Source organism: Vipera berus (assembly GCF_964194415.1).
Source record: "Vipera berus genome assembly, chromosome: Z".
Classification (NCBI taxonomy): Eukaryota; Metazoa; Chordata; class Lepidosauria; order Squamata; family Viperidae; genus Vipera; species Vipera berus.
The window spans coordinates 15,680,683-15,701,227 of record NC_138205.1 but is presented as its reverse complement, the minus strand read 5'-3'; the positions used below and the strand labels follow the sequence as shown (position 1 = coordinate 15,701,227).

Sequence of the window (20,545 nt, the reverse complement as noted above, 5' to 3'; positions counted from 1 at the left end):
TACACAAGTAAGGAAAGGCACCTCAGCCAAGAGCAGAGAGGAGCAGCTTAGAAACGTAAAAAAAAATAACTTTCTATTCAGTTTAAACATGTTGGGTTTGGAATTAGTTCTTTCGTTAAGTAACATCATTTGACACATCTCTGTTGCATGCTTGCTCAGTAACTTTAGTATGTAGCGTGTAATATTCCATATCATCCCATAATATTCTTAGTACGGATAGGATCTTGTTAATGCTCACCTTCATATTCAGAAGGTAGGATTCTCACAGTATGACGAGCTTGCAAGTAACTAAAATTCAAGTCCTTGTACCAATAGAAGAGAATCCTTGTCTTTGACAAGTTTGAACCAGTTCTTATCAGACTCTACATTCCTCATGGGGAGCTTGCTTTGCAACTTCAAATACATCTTAAATCTATAGTAACATTAATCAAAGAATTTCCTAGTTACTAAAAACATTAATCAAACAGGCCCCCATCTGCTGCTGCATCAATACTGCAATGGAAATTGCAGATGAAAAATAAACTAAGAGGAATGACTCTTCAAAACAATTGGCAATGTGCGCATTGGTGCATTTGACATGTTGGACTAATAATTTCTGTTTTATGTTCTCATTTTTATGGGTGTGAGCGGGCATAGAAATGCAATAACTGGTCTTATAGAGGAGAAAAATGCAAAACAAATTTGCATGTAAAATACAGAAAAATGAAAAACTAAGTCAGAAGTAGTACATTGCATTACTGAATTAAGTGTTCCTCTTTTTTTTTTGAACACACACTAATTTGCAGTGTACGGCTACTTTTTTTTCTGAGTGAATTCACAGAAATTTGCTAGCACCTCTTTTTCCTAGTGGTGACTTCCAAGCTGAATACTAAATAGCATCCTACTTTCTTTCCATGTTTTGGGAAGTAAAAAAAACTTCTTTCCTAGTGTGGAGCTTCCATCGTGCAAATGATTTCTAAGTAAGAACATTTTTATGAATGCCCCTGTTCTGTTTAAGTTCTGTATACAATTTCTTTCAAAATCTTGATGTGGGACCAGGAAGATTGCAATTCAATAAACCAGTATGATTTATACTTTTGGCTACTCTATTAAAAATTCATGGATGGGTGTTTTTTTCCATTGGGCTAGTTTGTCAACATTAATTATGATTTTTTTAACTGAAGAGTGAGGCAGCAGTTCTCCAAGATTAATTCCTTAAACACTACAGAACAATGATAGCTCATTGTTATCAATCATATTCACATAGCTAATCGTTTCTCAGATGCCAGAGAAAAAAATCCTTTGATATAGTTGAAGATAGGCCAAATCCTCTCTGGTGTAATTAACACATTCCTATATCCAATCTTTCAATCTAAAGGATTATAAGAGGTTTTTGAATTTCATCTGTAGTCTCAGAAAGGTGAGAAATTGATTTTTGTAGACTTACTCCAGGCCCAACTGGAGAATAGGAACAGTAAATCATATTGCCACTCTAGCCGTTTACAATAAATATTAATATTCTCCTTTGTTACTTAACCGTTGTGCTTAAATAACTAGCATACCTTGACACATGCCTACCAAACTGATTACCATGCTATACCACTAATATAACTCTCCAGTTTACACCCCCCCCTTTTTTCCGGTGTAAATTCTCAGTTGTTGTGTTGACTATTAAGCATTTACTTTAGTATATAGGTAGTCCTTGACTTAACAAAAATTCATTTAGTGACTGTTCAAAGTTACAACAGCACTGAAAAAACTGACATGACTGTTTTTCACACTTACGACCATTGCAGCATCCCCAGGGTCACGTAATCAGAATTCAGACGCTTGGCAACTGTCTCATATTTATAATGGTTGCAGTGTCCCAGAGTCATGTGATCACTTTTTGCAACCTTTTGACAAGCAAAATCAATGGGGAAGCCAGATTCACTTAACAGTTGCATTACTAATTTAACTGCAGTGATTCACTTAATAACTCTGGCAAGAAAGGTTGTAAAATGGGGTAAAATTCACTGTCTCGCTTAGCAACGGAAACTTTGGGCTCAATTGTGGTCATAAGTCGAGGACTACCTGTACCAAATTGCTTTCCCTCTCTTACCCACAAATGTTATAGGTTTAACTAACTAACAGCCTCTGAACGGGTGGTTTAAGGCCCATAAAGCAGTTCTGCCCGTTGTAAAATGGCTACGGTGAAATGTCATAAAATTGTTGCACTCTCCATTTTCAATCTTCCCTGCTGGCTTCCCCAGAAAAGTCGTTGGGGAAGCTGACAGGAAAGGTTGCTGGATTTGAACATCCATTTCCCCTCGCACACTGCAGGATTTCTATGCAGGGAGAAAAAATCTCTCATGCTGGAGGAACCGACCTCAAATCTGATGAAAATGCTAACAAACGCCATCGTTCTCCCTGATGGGTCAGGGAGAGCGTCTAAAATTCCTTGGTGTGGTGTGAGGCTGATGTCCTCTCCCTGGCACAGCTTAATGTCTGCAACTGGGAGACATTAGATTGTGGGCGTTGAGCAAAGCGGTCAGATGGTATCTCGCTTAACAATCACTTCACTCAAGAACCAAGATTCCTGGCCCAACCCAATGCGGTCCTAAGTGGAGGACTAACTATTGAAAACATGTAGACAATAGATTGCGCTTCAGCTCTTCCAGTCACATTTCTGCTTTGAAATGTTACACTCTGCTTGAATTAACTAGCACGATCCAGACTAACTAGAACAGGAATGGAAAGTCTGCCCAAGTATAACAGGAAGTTATAGTCAGATTACTACTTCAACACTGAAATTGCCACCTCTTCAGAAGTAAAGGGATGCTGACTGCCCAATGTTTGCCTAGAATAGAATAGAGCTGGAAGGGACCTTGGAGGTCTTCTAGTCCAGCCCCCTGTTCAAACAGGAGAGCCTATAGCATTTCAGATAAGTGGCTGTCCAGTCTCTTCTTAAAAACCTCCAGTGATGGAGCGCCCACGATTTCTGGAGGCAAGTAGTTCCGCTGGTTAATTGTTCTCACTGTTAGGAAGTTTCTCCTTAATGCCAGGTTGCTTCTCTCTTTGATTTGTTTCCAACCATTGTTTCTTGTCCTGCCCTCTGGTGCTTTGGAGAACTTGACCCCCTCTTCTTTGTGGCAGCCCCTCAAATACTGGAATATTGCTATCATGTCACCCCTATTTTTTCTTTTCTTTGACTAGCCCAGGGGTAGGCAACCTCGGCTCTTTTATGAGTCATGGACTTCAACTCCCAGAATTCCTGAGTCAGCATATTGCCGAGGTTGCCTACCCCTGGACTAGCCTAATTCAATCCTGTGCCCAGTTTATCTAGTTTAAAAGAGACCAGGGGTAGACTTTTTTAAAGGTGTTTTCTACCACTCCTAGAGATAGCTATGGTGTAGTGATTAAGGCACCAGACTGGGAAATTAGGAGACTTTTGAGTTCTAGTCCAATCTTAGGTACAAAGCCACCTGAATAACTGTGGGCCAGTCATAGTCTCTCAGCCCTAGGAAGGAGGCAATGGCAAACCACTTCTGAAAAACCATGTTAAGAAAATGCAGGGACTTGTCCAGGCAGTCTGAGAATCGGACAAATTGAATGTAAGAGGGGGGGGGGGAAATAGCTTCTGCCTACTTATAATTCCAAACTGGGGTTGTTGTATCACACAATCCTTACTGCATTTGGTACCTCCATCTTAACAAACCTATAGTCATTTCTTAAGCAACCTTCCAACTCTGTTATTCTGTATTCTGAATTGGCTTTTATGGAGTTCTTGGTATTATGTATTTACCAGGCTAATACAAGAGGATTGTTTTAAGCTATTTCTAGAGCATAATGATCATCGGTGTGCTTCCCAGAGATTTTGTAATAGGCTTGTAACTACTTTTTCAATTGTGGACATTTCCAAGGGGTCAATAAAATCTAAATAGCTACTTGAGAGACATAGCATCCTCAAAACAGGCTCCAACTGGTCAGTTGAATGAGATGTGTTTTTCTCAATTAAAAAAAACCTCATTAAGTTCTTTAATGTCCGTGCTATGTCTTGTCATCAGATTTAAAAACCAAAGTTCTGATCTCTGTCTGCCCCACCCTTTTTTGTCAGAATGCTGTCTGGCTTCATCTGAACAGGGAACGATGGGACCGAGGTCAGAATTCTTGCTTCCCAGGCAAAATGAAACAAGGCCAGGGGAAAGTACTGCAAACCATAAGCAGCAGCGTGACCTCACAAGGACCAGAGCAATCTCCCCATTTGTAAAAAAAAAAAAAAAAGCAAAAACGAAATTTGAAGAAATCGCCTTGCCTTTCTGTTCAATTGGGGTTTTTTGCTAGAGCAGAATAGGTTCAAAAGAATGTCAATTCCTCCCACTTTAATCCACAAAATAGGTGTTCTCCTATAACTGTATTTGAATCGCCTCCGAGAACTGCTTTGAATGTTAGAATTGTTAATACCAAAAATCTCTTTGAAACTTTCACACAACAGGGAAAAGAAAAAACACCTAGATTTTTGATCGTGAGGGACTAGATCAAGGGTAGGCAACCTTGGCTCTTTTATGACTCATGGACTTCAACTCCCAGAATTCCTCAGCCAGCCATGCTGAGGGGAAAGGGAGAGGTTTCCAAGCTGAGCCATGCTGGCTCAGGAATTCTGGGAATTGAAGTCCACAAGTCATAAAAGAGCCAAGGTTGCCTGCCCCTGGGCTAGATGAACTACTGATTTACCAGAGCTGAAGGAAGAAGCTCTTCTCTGGCAGAATTTAGGATTAGCCTTCCCCTAAATTCCCAGGTTGCTGGTTGAGAAGTGAGGGATTTCCTGACAGAAGAATTAATCAATGAACAGCTCGCCTCCAGGAGTTGTGGGTGCTCGGTTGCTGGAGATTTTCCGGAAAAGATCTATTTGTCTGGGATAAGGACTCCTGCTTTTAAAAGGCCTACAAGATCCCTCCCAGCCCTATGATTCTGAGAAGTCTAAGTTCAGTGTGCCTTGATTTATTAAGCTTGAAGCTTAGAAGCAGATGGCCAAAATGACTAATCACCCAAGCAGAAGGATCCGCCATTCCCATGCTACACTGTGCCTGCAGCACTGTTCCACAAGGACGCAAGGGGGAGTCCACTGGAGTAATGAAATTAGAGGATGGCAATAGCTTCAGAATTTCTTGGAACTCAAAACAAGAAGCCATTTCAAAACCTGAAATGAAATTCACGGGGCGGGGGGCAGATAGAGAAATAACTACAATTTGGACCAGAATTTCCCTTAAGCAAGGCAGTTAAGTAAGTCGCATCCAATGAAATGGCAATCATATAACACACACACAGACACAGACGCTGGTTAGAAATGGCGATCATCTCTCACTCATCTCTCTCTCTCTTTCAGAGAGAGAGAGAGAGAGAGAGAGAGAGAGAGAGAGAGAGAGAGAGAGAGAGAGAGAGAGAGAGAGAGAGAGAGAGAGAGCGAGCAACCTGGTAAATACATGCCAGTTGCCGAGCACTCAAGATTTTGATCATGTGACTGTGGGATACCATGACAGGTTGCATGCGTGAGGACAGGTTGCAACTCACTTTTTTCGGTACCATTATAATTTCAAATTGTCATTAATCAAATAGTTCTAAATTGTCCTTCCATCTAATGGCAGGAGTATTTTTTTGTTGTTGTTGTTCTTAAGCAATCAACTTTGTTGAAGTTCTGCAGAGGGACAAGAAAAAGAGGCACTTGCAATGTTTAAATAGATTTTTATTTCAAGAGGTCTGCAAGTCAGACGTCCCTGCTCCGGAGACATTTTGATGTTTTGGCCGCAGACCCGGGAGTGTCGTTCACCAGAAGAAGCTGGATTTCACATACAAAGATGGGGATGTGTGAGAGAAGGGAGTAAGCCAGAACTTCTAGGTTTTTCACAACAAGACAAAGATCTACACCTTTCTCTTTATGAGGGAAGCTGGCAAAAGGGACAGGTGAGGGTAAGGGAAGGAGGGGGACAGGGGAAAAACAGTCAGCAGACATCACAGTAGCCCAGGCACAATATAGCAACAAGAGAGCAGACAAGGTAACCAAGCCTCCGATTTTTAATAAGCGTGGTTGGAAACAAAGAGCGACTCGCTGGCAGCTGCTCCCGTTTGGCCAGATGAAACGTATTTACCTTGGCAGGCAAGGCTGTTGGCCTGTAAGGGGGGAAAAAGTCATTGTGAGAGGAGTAGGACCGGTCAAAAGCAGAAATAGCACATCGCTTCGCCTTCCCTGCCTTATTGAGCTCAGGGACAGCCACAGGGCACTGAGGGCACCTATCAAAGTCCTTTCTCTTGTTGAAGGAGACAAAAGAACTGCAGGGGAATCTCTTTCCCACAAACCCTCTTTTCTGGCAGAATTGCTGGCAAATACAAGAGCTCTCCTACCACTTTCAATCTCTTTTCCCCCAAAAGGCTCCTGGGTAAGTGTGGCCCACCAGCATGATATAGAAATAACACTCAGACTTATATACTGCCCCATAGTGCTTTACAGCACTCTCTGGGCTGTTTATATCATCAGCATTCTCTGCATATTGCCCCTCAAGAGCCAGGATCGAACTCCAGGCTGTGAGCAGAGTTTGCCTGCAATGCTGCATTCTAACCACTGCGCCACCAGGTGGTGGACTCTTGTGAAATGCAACATCGCAAACCATTCCCACTAAAATTGCTTCACCATTCTGCTTTTCCGCTTAATCTTCTTGCCTCATCTTAATTAAAAAGTATGACTAACACACTATATGCTTCACTTTGGGGGAAACTGGCTTTTTTAACTCTTTCACGGATTACACATGTTCTTTTCCACAATCATAACCCCTTGTTAAACCCTGCTAGATGTAACCTACCAAAGCACGCTTGATGTATTCCTCCTGGGCGTTCTTCAAGTTTTCTTTCTTACCGCTCCAGGCCTTGAGGGCAGAAGCTTGGAGGGCACGGCCATAAGAGAAGGTCAGGGCCCATGGCTTGTGCAGAGGGCACTTATTGATGGCATTCAAATGGATGGAAGCCTCTTCCTCACTCTGACCTCCAGACAGGAAAGTGATGCCTGTGACCACAGAAAGAATGTGAGTAGGCCAGGCAGAACTAAGCATGGATTTAAGGTCTATGGAAAATAGCTTTAAGAAGGAGGAAGTGTCTGTATGGGGAAATTCAACACTCAGAAATCCAGGAGAAAAATTGAAGGATTCTTGCTTTCTTTTCTATCTTCACTCTACACTGACCCTTTAAGAAAATGGTTCCAATTATATAGGTGGGGTGCACCTTGTCTACACTTACAAAATGGGGGAGCCCCCAAGGGGGGGGAATTCTATAGGACTCCAGTAGCAAACATGGTATAAAATATCAATGATGTCACAGGTCAGTTTTCCCCAACTGGATGCGTAGGCTCTATAATTCCCAGAGTTGCAGTCCCCACAGACCCAAATAATTGAAGAACCCCAGAATGACAAAAAAAACTAACATATTAATAACTTTTGTTATTATAAAATGCAGAGAAGCCCAAATGCACACAAGTAATCTTCTACAGCTGTCCATGTGTCTACATGACCCACTTTGGGATTAGAAGCAGGCAGAAAATTGGGGTGTTAGAAGTTTGATTTTTCTTACCAGGCACTGCTGGAGGGACGGTGCGGCGCAGGGCAGTCACGGTGGCAAAAGCAATTTCCTCAGGCGCGTATTTGGTAGTACAGGCATGGCCAGGTGTCACCATGTTTGGCTTGAGCAGGGTCCCCTCCAGGTAGACATGATGGTCACTTAAGGCCTTGTACACAGCAGCCAGAACCTGTCCAGAGAGTGAATCAAAGCAAGAAATAATAAGATTCCTATTGTCAAAAGAATTCTCAGTTGCATCGGGAGCCTCCTTTTCCAGTTACGAGGCATGCAAAAGGCTTTTCCGCCTAGACCCACTGTACCCTACTGAGGTCGGTTGAGGAGCCCCCTTCCCCGTCCTCACCTTCTCTGTCACATACTGGCAGCGTTTGAGGTCATGGTCACCATCGGGAAGGATTTCTGGTTCCACAATGGGAACAATTCCATTCTGCAGTTCAGGGAAAGGAGAGACATTATCATGTTTAGAACCCCAAATTGATCATGCATATATATTTTTTTATTAAAAAAATCCCATTTCAGAAACCAGTGCAGCCCCTTTTCAGGTCACCGGCTGTATTCAACTTTGGAATAGTGCGCAGCACTGCACCAATTGCCAGATGCCTCCTAAGCACTTTTTTAAGGTGGTGGCATTAATCCTAAGAGGCTGAGGGCTTCGCCACCTGAAATATTTCCCTCTTCTTCACACAAACCCATTGGCCATTAAGAACTTCATGCTGTTCCTTTGTGTCCCCTCTGCTGGAGAGACCGCAGTCACATTGCTCTTGAGAAACTTGTCTGCCCATCACGTTATTTAGAAAATCACTAGCTTTTTAAACCATCACAAAAAGGGCCATGAAATTAGGTGATCAATCTGTTTTACAACTACCACAAGTTACAACCATGGAGCGAGAGTCTACTAAGTTGAGGACTACCTAGCTTTTAATTATACACCGATTTTCAAATTAACCGTTTTTCATTTTCTTAGCTCCCTTAGCTCTTGCCCAAGCAAAAAGGTAGAATATAAATTTAATAAGTAAAGCAAATATGATTATTTCCTGTGGGTTCCCTTTTCCCTTCTTCACATTAAAATTATAGATAAATGGCATTTTTTTAAAAAGAGAAATCTGAAATGTGGGGTTTAGATTTTAACCCCTGCCATAAACGACCTCTATTTTCAGGGGGAAACAACCCAAAACTCTTATTCCTTTCCAATTTATCCATGCTGTCTGTGAAATTGCAAGCAGTGAAGCATAATATATTGGGGGACGTTTATGGAAGTATGCCCCAGGAAAAATTTACAGTCATGTACATATCTAACTCCAGCCACTGGAAAAATAAGGACATTGAAAAAGGTCCTTGCAAAATTGCCCAGAACTATTTCTGTTGATAGGAGACCACAAAACAGCCATTTGAGCACTGCCCTCTTGAGACATACTTGGCAGCTAAATGACATTAGGAGCTCTGCTCCACACAGCTGCATCGAGCTAACTGAAACCCAGCTTGTCTCCCAACCTAGCCAGCTAAGAATTTTTAAGGAGAGATCAAACTTTGGCTCTGTTCCATGAATTGCATTTGCTCCATTATGATGCTTTCTGTCCATTAAATATCAGTGGGTATATCGATCATCGCTGAGGCAAAAAAAAGGGGGGGGGGAGGGGAGGGGCAAAAAAGCCAACACAGTGCTAGACTGCATTAACAGAGGGATAGAATCAAGATCACGTGAAGTGTTAATACTTTACAATGCCACACTTGGAATACAGCATCCAGTTTTGGACACCATGATGTAAAAAAGATGTCGAGATTCTAGAAAGAGTGCAGAGAAGAGCAACAAAGATGATTAGGGGACTGGAGGCTAAAACATATAAGGAACGGTTGCTGGAATTGGGTATGTCTAGTTTAACGAAGAGAAGGACGAGGGGTGACGTGATAGCAGTGTTCCAGTATCTCAGGGGCTGCCACAAAGAGGGAGTCAAGCTATTCTCCAAAGCACCTGAAGGCAGGACAAGAAGCAACGGATGGAAACTAATCAAGGAGAGAAGCAACCTAGAACTAAGGAGAAACTTCCTGACAGAACAATTAATCAGTGGAACAACCTGTCTCCAGAAGCTGTGAATGCTCCAACACTGGAAGTTTTTTTTTAAGAAGAGACTGGACACTCAAATTTGTTTTGAAATGGTATAGGGTTTCCTGCCTGAGCAGGGGGCTGGACTAGATGATCTCCAAGGTCCCTCCCAATTGTATTATTATTGCTATCCAATGACAGCCAGAATTCCTCTCCTAATGCCGCTGTGCACCCACCTGCTGGCAGATGCTGGCATAACGAGCAAGCACATTGGCATTCTCAATGATGGCCAGGTGGGAAGGGGTGGTGGGAGTGATCTTCAAGACACAGCGCCACTTGGCAAAGTCAGCACCATCCTTCTTGTACTGGGCACAGCGTTCAGACAAGCCATCCAGACCTACAAAGTTAGGAAGAGATTATAAGAATAAACTTCTTGGAACGCCTCAACCTGAACCTTTCATTGCTACGTGAATCCAGGTTTCTAGTCCATAATGTCAGCCACCTCTCATAATCTGCTGACATATATTTGCTTACCCTGGGTGGTGGTCTCTCCATTAGTCCCAGCAAGAGGCACAACACCTTTGTCAACCTGCACGGAGGGAAGAACGGAGGAATATCTGTCAAACCAATGACTGATCACTCCATTCTCATCAATACACCTTTAGTTTCCCATAGTGATTAGGGCAAAAATATAAACATTCCCTTTTCATCCCTATCAGCGGTCTGTGTCTTCCTCAGTCTTGGGTCCTCTACCAGACCTCTGGAAGTCTGAGGGTTCTGCACAGAAACTTAGCTGTTCCTAGCACTGCCTTCTTCCAGACAGAGAACTATGATGTTGTTCCTGGAATCTGTTGAAGTCACTTTCCCAGCTTAGGAGTTGCAGTTCTGAATGCTCCTACCAGCACTGGAACTACTTCAGCCTTTACTTTTCACAGCTTCTCTAGTTCATCCTTCAGGTCCTGGTACTTCTCATATACGTAGTCCTCAACTTACAACTTGCGACTTAGTGACCGTTCAAATTTACGACAGATCTACTTGGGGGCTTACGACCCCAGATTTCAAGTTCTGCAGTTATATGACCAAATTTAGGGTGCTTAGCACCAGCTGGACACACTTATGGCCATATTTACAGCTGTTTGCAGTGTCCTCCAGTCCTGTAAACCCATTTTAGTTACTTCCGGTTTTCGGCAAAACCATGCCAACAGAGGACGATTGGTTTGCTTAAAGACAGCGGTGTCCGCTTAACTTTCGGAAAGTACACCAGCCCTTGAAATTCTAATCTATCAGATTAGCTGAATGTAGGAAACAATAGACGATCCAAATGAAAAAAATATAAAGGCACCACTCTGAATAATTTTGTTACGGTTGTCAATCTCCTGTTTCAATAGCAAAACTTTGTAGCCACCATCTCTCTCCTCCCTTGTTGGTCCCCCCCATTAAGCACACTAAAGGGATTCCAGTGTTTAGTATCCCAAAAGCTTCCTGTTCATCATTAAACTGGAAAAAGAATTATGTTCAGTACAGTTAACCACAAAAGGTGCAAATCACCGAGGACATGGCATATCCTGTCTTCCTATGCAGACAATATCTAGATATGTTACGAGAGACACTATCTAAAACCCACTTTATTCAACCCAATGGCCTCGTGTATCTTGGATCAGCTCCATCCAAAGAGTTCAATGGCGACAATGAATATTATTAGCATCCATCAGCATTTTTCTTATACGATTTAGTAAAAGAAAATCAGGCATGGGTGAAATCAAATGTTCCCGTCCCTTGCATTCTGTTCCAGATTTGTTCACACCATTCCATTCCCACCATTTTGGGTTTTGCAAACCCCTAATTAAAACCCAACGAGATGCTTACCTTGATGCCAACCAGGGCACCTTTGTCCTTAATGACCTTTGTGAAGAGATTCCCGTCATCAGCTTTTTGGTACATGGTCTCGTGGAAGAGGATCACACCACCGATGCAAGGGTTGACACGGGCGTCTGCGGTGAAGAGCAGTTGCCTGTAGAAGCGGCGGTTTTCTTCGGTGTTTTCGGTGCCAATGGACTGCAGGCGTTTGGCAATGCTGCCTAAGAGGCAAAAAGACAAAGCAGAAATTTGTGTCAAATGCTCCATTTGAGACCTGCAGGCCTTTTAAAGTCCTGTCTCCACACCCCACCCCACCCTATTTTTACCCCACTGCCCTCCCAACCCCCCAACCTCCCCCCCCCAGCCCAGAGCCTCTCAATGTGCCTCTTTGGCTCTTACCAGTAGACTCATCAGCTGCTAGGATGCCTTTGCCGGTTGCCACAATGCGGAGAGCATTTTCTGACAGCTCCTTCTTCTGCTCTGGAGTCAAGGCTGGGTATTGGTGAGGCATCTTGGATGACTAAACTGGAGAAGGCCAGGAAGTGTTAACGGCTTGGCAACAAAGATCCTGTAGCCGAAGGGCGGATCAGCAGGGGGACCCAAGCGCTCTTCTCAATTCCCAAAAGCATAGCTTAAAACAAGAGTTTTAAGCCGCAAAATCATAACACAAAATACACCGGGGGGGGGGGGGAGATTTTCTGTGCTTTATCAATTCCTGCACTAGGTACATGCTCAGGAGAGCCTTAATCTTGCCCTTCCCAATTCTGAGACGTTACAGGTAGGTTGGAATGCAACCCTATCATTGTTAGCCAGCAGAAGCCCAGGTTAACAACCTTAGTGCGATACATCTGAAGGGTTAATTAGGGAAAGGAGGCTACGAATATATTCATCCTGAGCCACGATTTCAGCCCCCAACCACTGTGATGGTTTACATGACTGGCCATTGATGAACCAGGTCTCCTTGTTCCTTCCCATTGCAACACAACCATACATCTACTATCTAACCCTGATGAACCAACAAACGTTTCTACAGAGACAGAGAATTATATTACCATAGAGATTAGAGGATTTCCATTCAGGTTAAAAGGAGGCCTCTAATTTCCTGTCAAGGGAGCAAATTAACCCAGCCAAGGTCATTTCAAGGACAAGGAAATCTTTTATTCTCATTTTCAGCTTCCCTAAACCACCCCCCCCCATGTTTCTAGCACAGCCTCTCTTTCACCTAGCCTCATTCATATCTTTCGTTCTGCAAACTACTATAGATTATTAAAAAAAAGAATAAGGAGGGGGGGAAAAGCATTAACTTCGAAAGCTTGGCTGGGGCGCAAAAACCGGAACTTGGAAGAGTGGGAATTACCCTGGAAGGAAGAAAAAAAGGCAAAAATCCCTGATTTCTCCGGCGGCAAGAGTTAAAATGTGCTAAGCCCATTGGTTTGTGCTTAAATTGTAAGCCGCCCAGAGTCTTCGGAGAAGGGCGGGATATAAATGGGATTAAAATTAAAAAAAATAAAATAAATAAAAATAAAAAGAGATGAAACGTCGCCACGTGACTTCGTCTCCTGCTCCCCCCCCCTCCCCAAGCGGTTTCTTTTCCCTCCCTTCGGCAAATATTATTACCTCTCCAAAACAAGATTCTTGCATGCATAAATATATATTTTTTTAAAAAAAATGAAACGGAGATAAATTGGAACCGTCCCTCAACCTTGTAGCAATGTCCACTGTTCCCCTTCTCATCCCCCCCCCCCCGGCCACTTCCAAATCAAGATGGCTCACCGCTCTCCTCCTTCGGAAAAGTACTAACGCCTGCGCGCGGGGGAACAGCAGCAGCAGAAGCAGCTACAGACGGCGAGAGAGCCCGAAACCCGAGTGAGGAGCTCGAGTCGAACGCAGAGAGGCCCCGCCGTTCCAAAATCGAACGTCACGTAACTTAGGCGGAAAAAGGTGAGAAGTTGACTCATTAAGGATTGGGGGGAGGGGAGAGACTTAAAGGGCCCGAGTCCTTTCTTCGCATCACGACAAAGTATTTAAAACACACACACACACACACGCGCACGCACACAGAGACGGAAACGAAGCGTAACGTGGGCGGAAGGCTTTGCTGAGTCGCGCCCGGGAAAAGGAAGGCCAGGGTAATAATTTCGCATGGCCTGGCCGTGATTGTGCAAAAAAAAACAACACACACACACAAAAAAGGGGCTGCTACTTGAATAGTCTTGGAGCAGTAAAATTACACAATAAAATGTGGCATTCTGATGGCAATTGAAAGGCAAGGGAAAGGCCTGGCTTAGAATCTCCCTACATGGTAACTTTTAAGGGCACTGTGGCAAGATAACAACGATCCTTTCTTTAATTAGCCTTCCATCCTTCCGAGGTAGGTAAAATGAGGACCCAGATTGTTGGGGGCAATAAGCTGACTTTGTAATAATGCCGCTGGTGGGGGAAAGCCCTAATAAACAGGCATATACATAGAATGAAGGCTATTGCTAAGCACATTGGTTTGTGCTTAAATTGTAAGCCGCCCTGAGTCTTCGGAGAAGGGCGGGATATAAATGGAATTAAAATAAAAATAAAATAAAAAAATTACCCTGCCCTAATGGTATGGAGATCGCTGCAGATGGGGAGTGTAGCCAAGAAATTAAAAGACGCTTGCTCCTGGGGAGGATAAGCCATGGCAAATCTAGACAGCACGCTAAAAAGCAGAGACGTCACCCTGTCAACAAAAGTGCGTATAGTCAAGGCTACGGTCTTCCCAGTTGCAATGTATGGCAGTGAAAGTTGGACCATAAAAAAGGCCGAGCGCCGAAGAATGGAGGCCTTTGAACTATGGTGCTGGAGAAGACTCCTGCGAGTCCCTTGGGCTGCCAGGCGATCAAACCGGTCAGTCCTAGAGGAGATCAACCCTGACTGCTCTTTAGAAGGCCAGATCCTGAAGCTGAAACTCAAATACTTGGGCCACCTAATGAGAAGGAAGGACTCACTGGAGAAGAGCCTAAGGCTGGGAAAGGCTGAGGGCAAGAGAAGAAGGGGACGACAGAGAATGAGGTGGCTGGATGGAGTCACTGAAGCAGTAGGCATGAGCTTAAATGGACTCCAGAAGATGGCAGAGGACAGGAAGGCCTGGAGGAACGTTGTCCATGGGGTTGCGATGGGTCAGATACGACTTCGCAACTAACAACAACAAATGGTATGGAGGGCAGTTAAAGATCATGAAGGAATCAAAGCCAACTGCTGAAGTTACATCAAATTGGTGGCTCTGTAGGGTTCCCCCCACCCCTTTCTCCTTAACATCCTCTCCAACTTCAGTTTCACTAGTGACCTTTCAAGGGGAAACCTGATCACTCCTCCTTCAGCTCTTCTGTCCTTTCCTGAAGGACACATTACTATTTCTGGATCTCCCCCTACCCCACCCTGGGCCTGTGAGCGCTGGATCTCAGCTACCAGAAAAATGCCCTGGGCATATATGGACTGAAAGATAGCAAAATGCCATGGAAGTGATAAGAGGGAAGCAGGAGCGTGAAGAAAAGAGGCGTTAAATTAATAAACCGGGTAGAAAAATCCCAGAACTTTGGATGCCCGCCACATCTGCCCAAGCCTTACAAGCTGAAGCACTTCGGTTGAGGTGGCTGAGTTTGGAATCACTACTAAGTGTTCCAAAGAGCCCCTAAGTAGGGGAACCTCTTGACACAAAACATAGCAAAGGCTGCCAGTGTAGATTCCTTGGCGGCAGCAGCTAGGGAAGAGGGGTGGGAGCCGACTGCCCCCAGTCCTGTTTGTTAAACTTCCTCTGGTATGGAACAGCTGCAGTGGGAGTAGATGCTGGGTTAGACAAGCCTTTGGCCTGGTCCTGCATGCTTGTTTTTATCTTCAGGATCAACATTATAGATAGGGGCAAGGTTAGATGGAGGAATTCTTAACAGGACGTTTTTTGGCTGGGGAATTCTGGGAGTTGAAATCCACCTGTCTTAGACTTGCTGAGTTTGAGAAGCACTGCTTTAGGGCAAGGCGTCAGTGGCTCAGCAGCTGGAGATCATAGAATTAGGCTTTTTTTAATAAGATAAGCTTAAGTGGCATTGTCCTGTGCCAGTCTAGCAGTATTAACTCCAAGAACCTAGGGCTGGCAAGTGAAGGAGTAGAGATACAGTAATTATTCCCAGGCTGTGTTCATACAACATAATGAACTAGCCTCCTGGGTTGCACCAACTCAACTCCTGGAGTTAATTATTAGTATGAAGGTATGAAGACAATACATTAATTCCTCAAAACATTATTACAATTCTATGACCATAGTCCATGACTGATCAACACAACCAATCTAATCTACCGAGCTTTAAATAATATTTTAAAAAGGAACGCATCTGAGTTTGTACAGTATCTTAATCTGAATCAGTTTCTTCACGTTTTAATAGTTGAAGAAATAGACCAAGTGAGTGGCAAAACACTTTCTGCTTACTCAAAAGCAAAAACAAACTTATTTGAAATTAAACCACCCATTTTAGGAGCCAGGTGTGCTGGGCAGGGAGATTTTGGTTGTACCTACACAAGTCTTAACTGCAATCCATTTCTTAATGACATGAACACAATCACACTCATGACTCTCAATGCATCTTCCCAGTTTGCTTACTGGAAGTTCACGGTGAAACATTCAGTAGAAAGGCCTACTAATTACTGAGTAAGGATCATGCATAAATGCAGAGTTTCCAGGCAGAATGTTAATATCAAGGAACAACTGTTGAGTAGTCTTGCAACAGAGTGCTGCCTATTCCTCATAAGCTCAGTTGTTAAAGGAAACAACAAATGGAAGATAATGCAAAGAGGCATTTGCCAAGTTGGAAAGCCGCACTCCTTGAGAGTTATCTGATGCCCCAGTGCCTAAGCCAGCATTTCTCAACTTTAGCAACTTTCAGATTGAGAGTTGAAGCTGACATATCTGAAAATTGCTAAGGTTCAGAAATACTTGCTTCCAAGGCGAGAGAGGCACCCCTGTTTGATTTACAACAGGAGACAGGTGGCCAGGTCCCTCTGCTCTCAGTGTAACAGCATCTCATTAGTTTTGCCTGAATTTCCTAAGCCCTGCCTAAAACCAGGCTGAATCCACAGGGGCTTCTTTTGGGATGATTACGGTAACTGCTGAATCACAGGCTCTGTGCAGGATCTCACGTAGCAAGCAGTAGGGGACAGAGTGGGGAGCCCTCTCCTTCTCTCCCCCCCCCCCACTTATGGTCCTTTCTATAGCCCTGTCAAAACTAAAGGATAATTTTTGAAGAACAGATGCAACTCTTGGAGACAACTGCTCCAGGGATGCTATCTTTAAATCTGAAAGATAATTATACTGCATGCAATTATTCTTATCCATTTTAGGGATTTCTGTAGATCAGACATGTAATATTGTAGATGTGAGATGGAGAGGCCAGCAATTAGGCAACCCACAATGCTGTAATATTTTCTGATCCGTTTCAGGATTTATGAAACCTAATAACTTGACTCACTGTTTCCAGTCCCCAAAGTTCCTTTCATAGCTTGGCTTAAGCAAGAGTGTGAACAGCTGAGTTCCCCGGTGCTTCAATAAGGGGGTGGGGTGGGGGGGTGGGAGCTCCAGAGTGAGCACACTAGGGGGGAGAAACATAAATTTTCAATTCAATGCATTCATCTTCAGCTTCCAAAGAGCTTCTCTGGAGACTGATAAGAACATCAAATTCATGAAATCAAAGCAGTTTTATCATTTGGATGAAATGGACTCAGACACCAAAAATTAAGTTGTCTTGCAACAAACTATAGTACAGAGTTTTACTCCAAGATTGTGACAGGGACTCAAGGGTAACTGAATAAAACAGCTACCTGTGAAAGTTATTCAAAATTACTCCTGATTTTCATACCTCAGTAAAGCCAATAAAAGCAACCTGGATCATTTACAAGGATCTACTACAAAGCCCTTAACATAAAGATCTAACAAACCAATGGTTTAATTATTAAGCCAAAAATGTAGACAGCCTTTTTCACATTTTCATGAATCATTTTCACAAGTGATATAAAAATATATTTAGTCTGGAACATTAATGGATTTTAATGCAGGATAGAAAGCCATGGGCACATTTTTTAAAAAATGGAAATATTCATTGCATTTAATGGGTTGGACTGAGGTATGGACATACTTCGAGTGTGAAATCAATTATCTTTTATCTATTCCAATGGTGTATGTTCAGCCATATATTTTTTTTTGCAAATGAGTTACAGATGCTCTACAAGGAGCAATACAAATTATTACACATGGAAACCAGCCTACCATCCAGGCAGAAGGATGGAAAATGTTTAGGAGCAAGGGGAAAAAAAGAGAAAGTGCAAAATAGCAGCATGGATATAAATTTGTTGACTTAGTTTGCAAGTGACACATTTACAGACAACAAGATTAGATACCTCACAAGAATGCGGAGAAAACAACGAGACGCAAACATTCATGGTCTGCAAAGCAGGAAATTGTGTAAGCAGCGCTTCCTCAAGCTAGCAACCAGCAACTTGTACTTTTTGCAAGTCATACCAGTCAAAAGGAAGAAACAACTGTCTTATATTATGCATGGTGTGAGACGCTAACAATAAACTGCTGGGCCCAATCGGAGCAGAGAAACCCAATTCCAAACAGGACTGGAACTTAAATCTTCTCAAACAGACAGCACGCAGCCGCACGCACACACACACACAGAAACACAGGAATGCAAAAGCACTGTATCTAAAATCCCTGAAGAGAACGATGGATGAATGGCCTAGAAGAGGACTAAAAGGGAGCTACGGCTGTCAAACAAATAACGGGGGGGGGGGAACCCTCTCCATCTTATTTAGATAATCAAAATAAGAGACGGATAGTTTTGAGCTGGGAAGAACTTACTTGCCCAGTGAATCTGCAGCTAACCTATTCGGTGATGCTATTTTTCCAGCCCAGCCATTGTGATTTAGCACCCTCCCCCAGGACCCCGACTGCAACCCACCCCCATCTCTCTACCCCACCACCCCACCCCACCATGGCTCATTCCTATGGAGAAAAACGCCGACGCAAAGCTGGTTTCTCTCTTGCCAGTCTCTGCTCTCAGCAACCTTGCTCTCCTCTAAAAACTATAATGTGAAATCCCGGCTCCCCCGCCCCCCAATCTTTTGCCCTTCTCCCCCCCCCCCAATACCGTGGGTACAGCAGGGGGCTCTGGCGAGACACGGCAGCTCCGGAGGGCGCTTGCTGACTGGCAAGAGGCAAAGACTGGAGGAGGGCTATAAAAAGAGGGAGCAGTCACTGGGCGGGGCCGGGCTAACCTTTTCCCCAACCCCTGACCTTTTGTCAGGCAGGCTAAATATAGGCCCCGGGACCTGAACAGGTGAAACCCGAGGCTCTTCTTGACATTCCCTGCAGAGCAAGGAAGAGTGAGAGGGTCACGGGGAGGAGGGGGGAGAGGGCCAGCCAACCCCCCCCCCCAACAAGGGGGCATCTCTCAGTTGCAACACACTTTCTGTCCTTTGGACCCCTTCCTACTTGGACCCCTCTGAGCCCCACCCCCCATGCAGAGATATTTGGTTATAGCGGATACTCCCTCCCGTTCCAAGTTTTCCCCTTCTCCTCCTTGCCATCTGCAAAAAAACCTTCCGCCAAGAAGGCACCACCCTCTCTTACCAAATCTCCGCTGGAATTAATTGCTGGATTTCGGTTTCTGCTCCTGGGCCCAGGATGCCAAGGTTGTCAATGCCATCTACTGTCCTCTGGGAGGAACAGCATTTTTAAACCACCGGAGAGTTAAATGGGTCAAGGCTGCCAACTGCAACACAAGAAGGGCAGGCGGAAAGAATCAAAGAGAACAGTTTTCCCCTCTGTAGGCCCAAGGAATGGGAAAGCAAAAATGGGAAGACAAATCTTCACTGGCGGACAGGAAACTGATCAGAGATTCACTTTTTGATTTCAGGATGGAGGATAAGGCTTTGTTTATTTATTAAATTTGTTTGCCACTGGATCTCGCCACAAGGTGACTCTGGTCAGCTTGCCTTACAACATTAAGCGTTGCTGGAAATTTAGACTCTTCCAGATCTCTAGGCCCTTCCATAAATTTACGGCTTCTCCAGAGACATATTAAGCAACAGGCATGACCTGGTCTTATTTTTGGACATTGCTTGCTAATCCTTGCTCTGAATCTCTGAATGCATCAGTTTTCCCTCTCATCCATCAAATTTGCACCAGTGTGTCTTGGGGGCAAAGCTGCAGGGAACTGAAAAGTTTGCAGAGTCTTGTGTGTAGTTCTGATAAAGCTGTTGTGCAATTAAGACCACCCACATGACCACAGAGACGTCCTTAGACAAGCTTCGGCTTTGAAACGGAGATGAGCACCGGCCCCTAGAGTCGGAAACGACTAGCACGCATGTGCGGGGGAACCTTTACCTTTAATGTCATGTAGTATAAGTCATAAACTAATTTTATCAGAGTTTGCTCCTTGCACTAAGCGAACAATTTGTTTTCAGCATAGGACACTGTATGAATCCAGCACTTGTAATTAAAATCAGACTGGAATGGCTATCCAACAAGCTTTTGACAGAGAGTCCTTAAGTCAGAACTGGGACCAGAATTTCCCTCGCTAAATGAGGTGGTTGTTAAGTGAGTTATGCCCAATTTTACCGCCTTTTTCCCCACTGTTGTTAGGCGGATCACTGCAGTTGTTACTTGAATCATGCAGTCCTTAAGCAAGTCCATCTTCCCCCACTGACTTTGCTTTCAGAAGCTGCCTGGGAAAATTGCAAATGGTGATCACATGGTCACAGGTTACTCCAGGAGTCATGAAATATATGCTGGTTGCCAAACACCAGAATTTTGATCACAATGGGGATGCACTTCTTGTGTGAGTACTGGTCATAAGTCACTTTTTATCAGTGCTATGGTGTAACAGTTGCTAAATAGAATAGTTGTAAGTACAGGATTAATGTATTAAAACAAACCATGCTTTTGCATGATCCCAGCTATTAACAAGAACTAGAAATCACACATACATATTCTTCCCCACCCTATAATTAAGAGAGAAGGAAATGGCTGCACTACAGTTGTTATAAGTCAGA

At 43.8% G+C, this 20,545-nt stretch overlaps 1 protein-coding gene across 2 annotated transcripts; it reads right to left on the bottom strand.

The window, feature by feature from the left end:
* Positions 1-5,680: 5,680 nt before the first annotated feature.
* Positions 5,681-18,741, bottom strand: LOC308678246 (fructose-bisphosphate aldolase A). Of its 2 annotated transcripts, none has more exons than XM_081345310.1 (9): positions 18,640-18,741; positions 11,873-11,998; positions 11,483-11,694; positions 10,151-10,205; positions 9,853-10,013; positions 7,919-8,002; positions 7,573-7,747; positions 6,813-7,012; positions 5,681-6,126 (listed from the first exon to the last, which is right to left on the bottom strand). In XM_081345310.1, the coding sequence occupies exons 2-9, from the start codon at positions 11,982-11,984 to the stop codon at positions 6,031-6,033; spliced, it is 1,095 nt and encodes a 364-aa protein (XP_081201436.1). In that variant the 5' UTR covers positions 11,985-11,998; positions 18,640-18,741; the 3' UTR covers positions 5,681-6,030. The 2 variants fall into 2 exon arrangements, with proteins under 2 accessions (XP_081201436.1, XP_081201437.1); XM_081345311.1 differs by lacking the exon at positions 18,640-18,741 and adding an exon at positions 13,247-13,360.
* Positions 18,742-20,545: the final 1,804 nt, after the last annotated feature.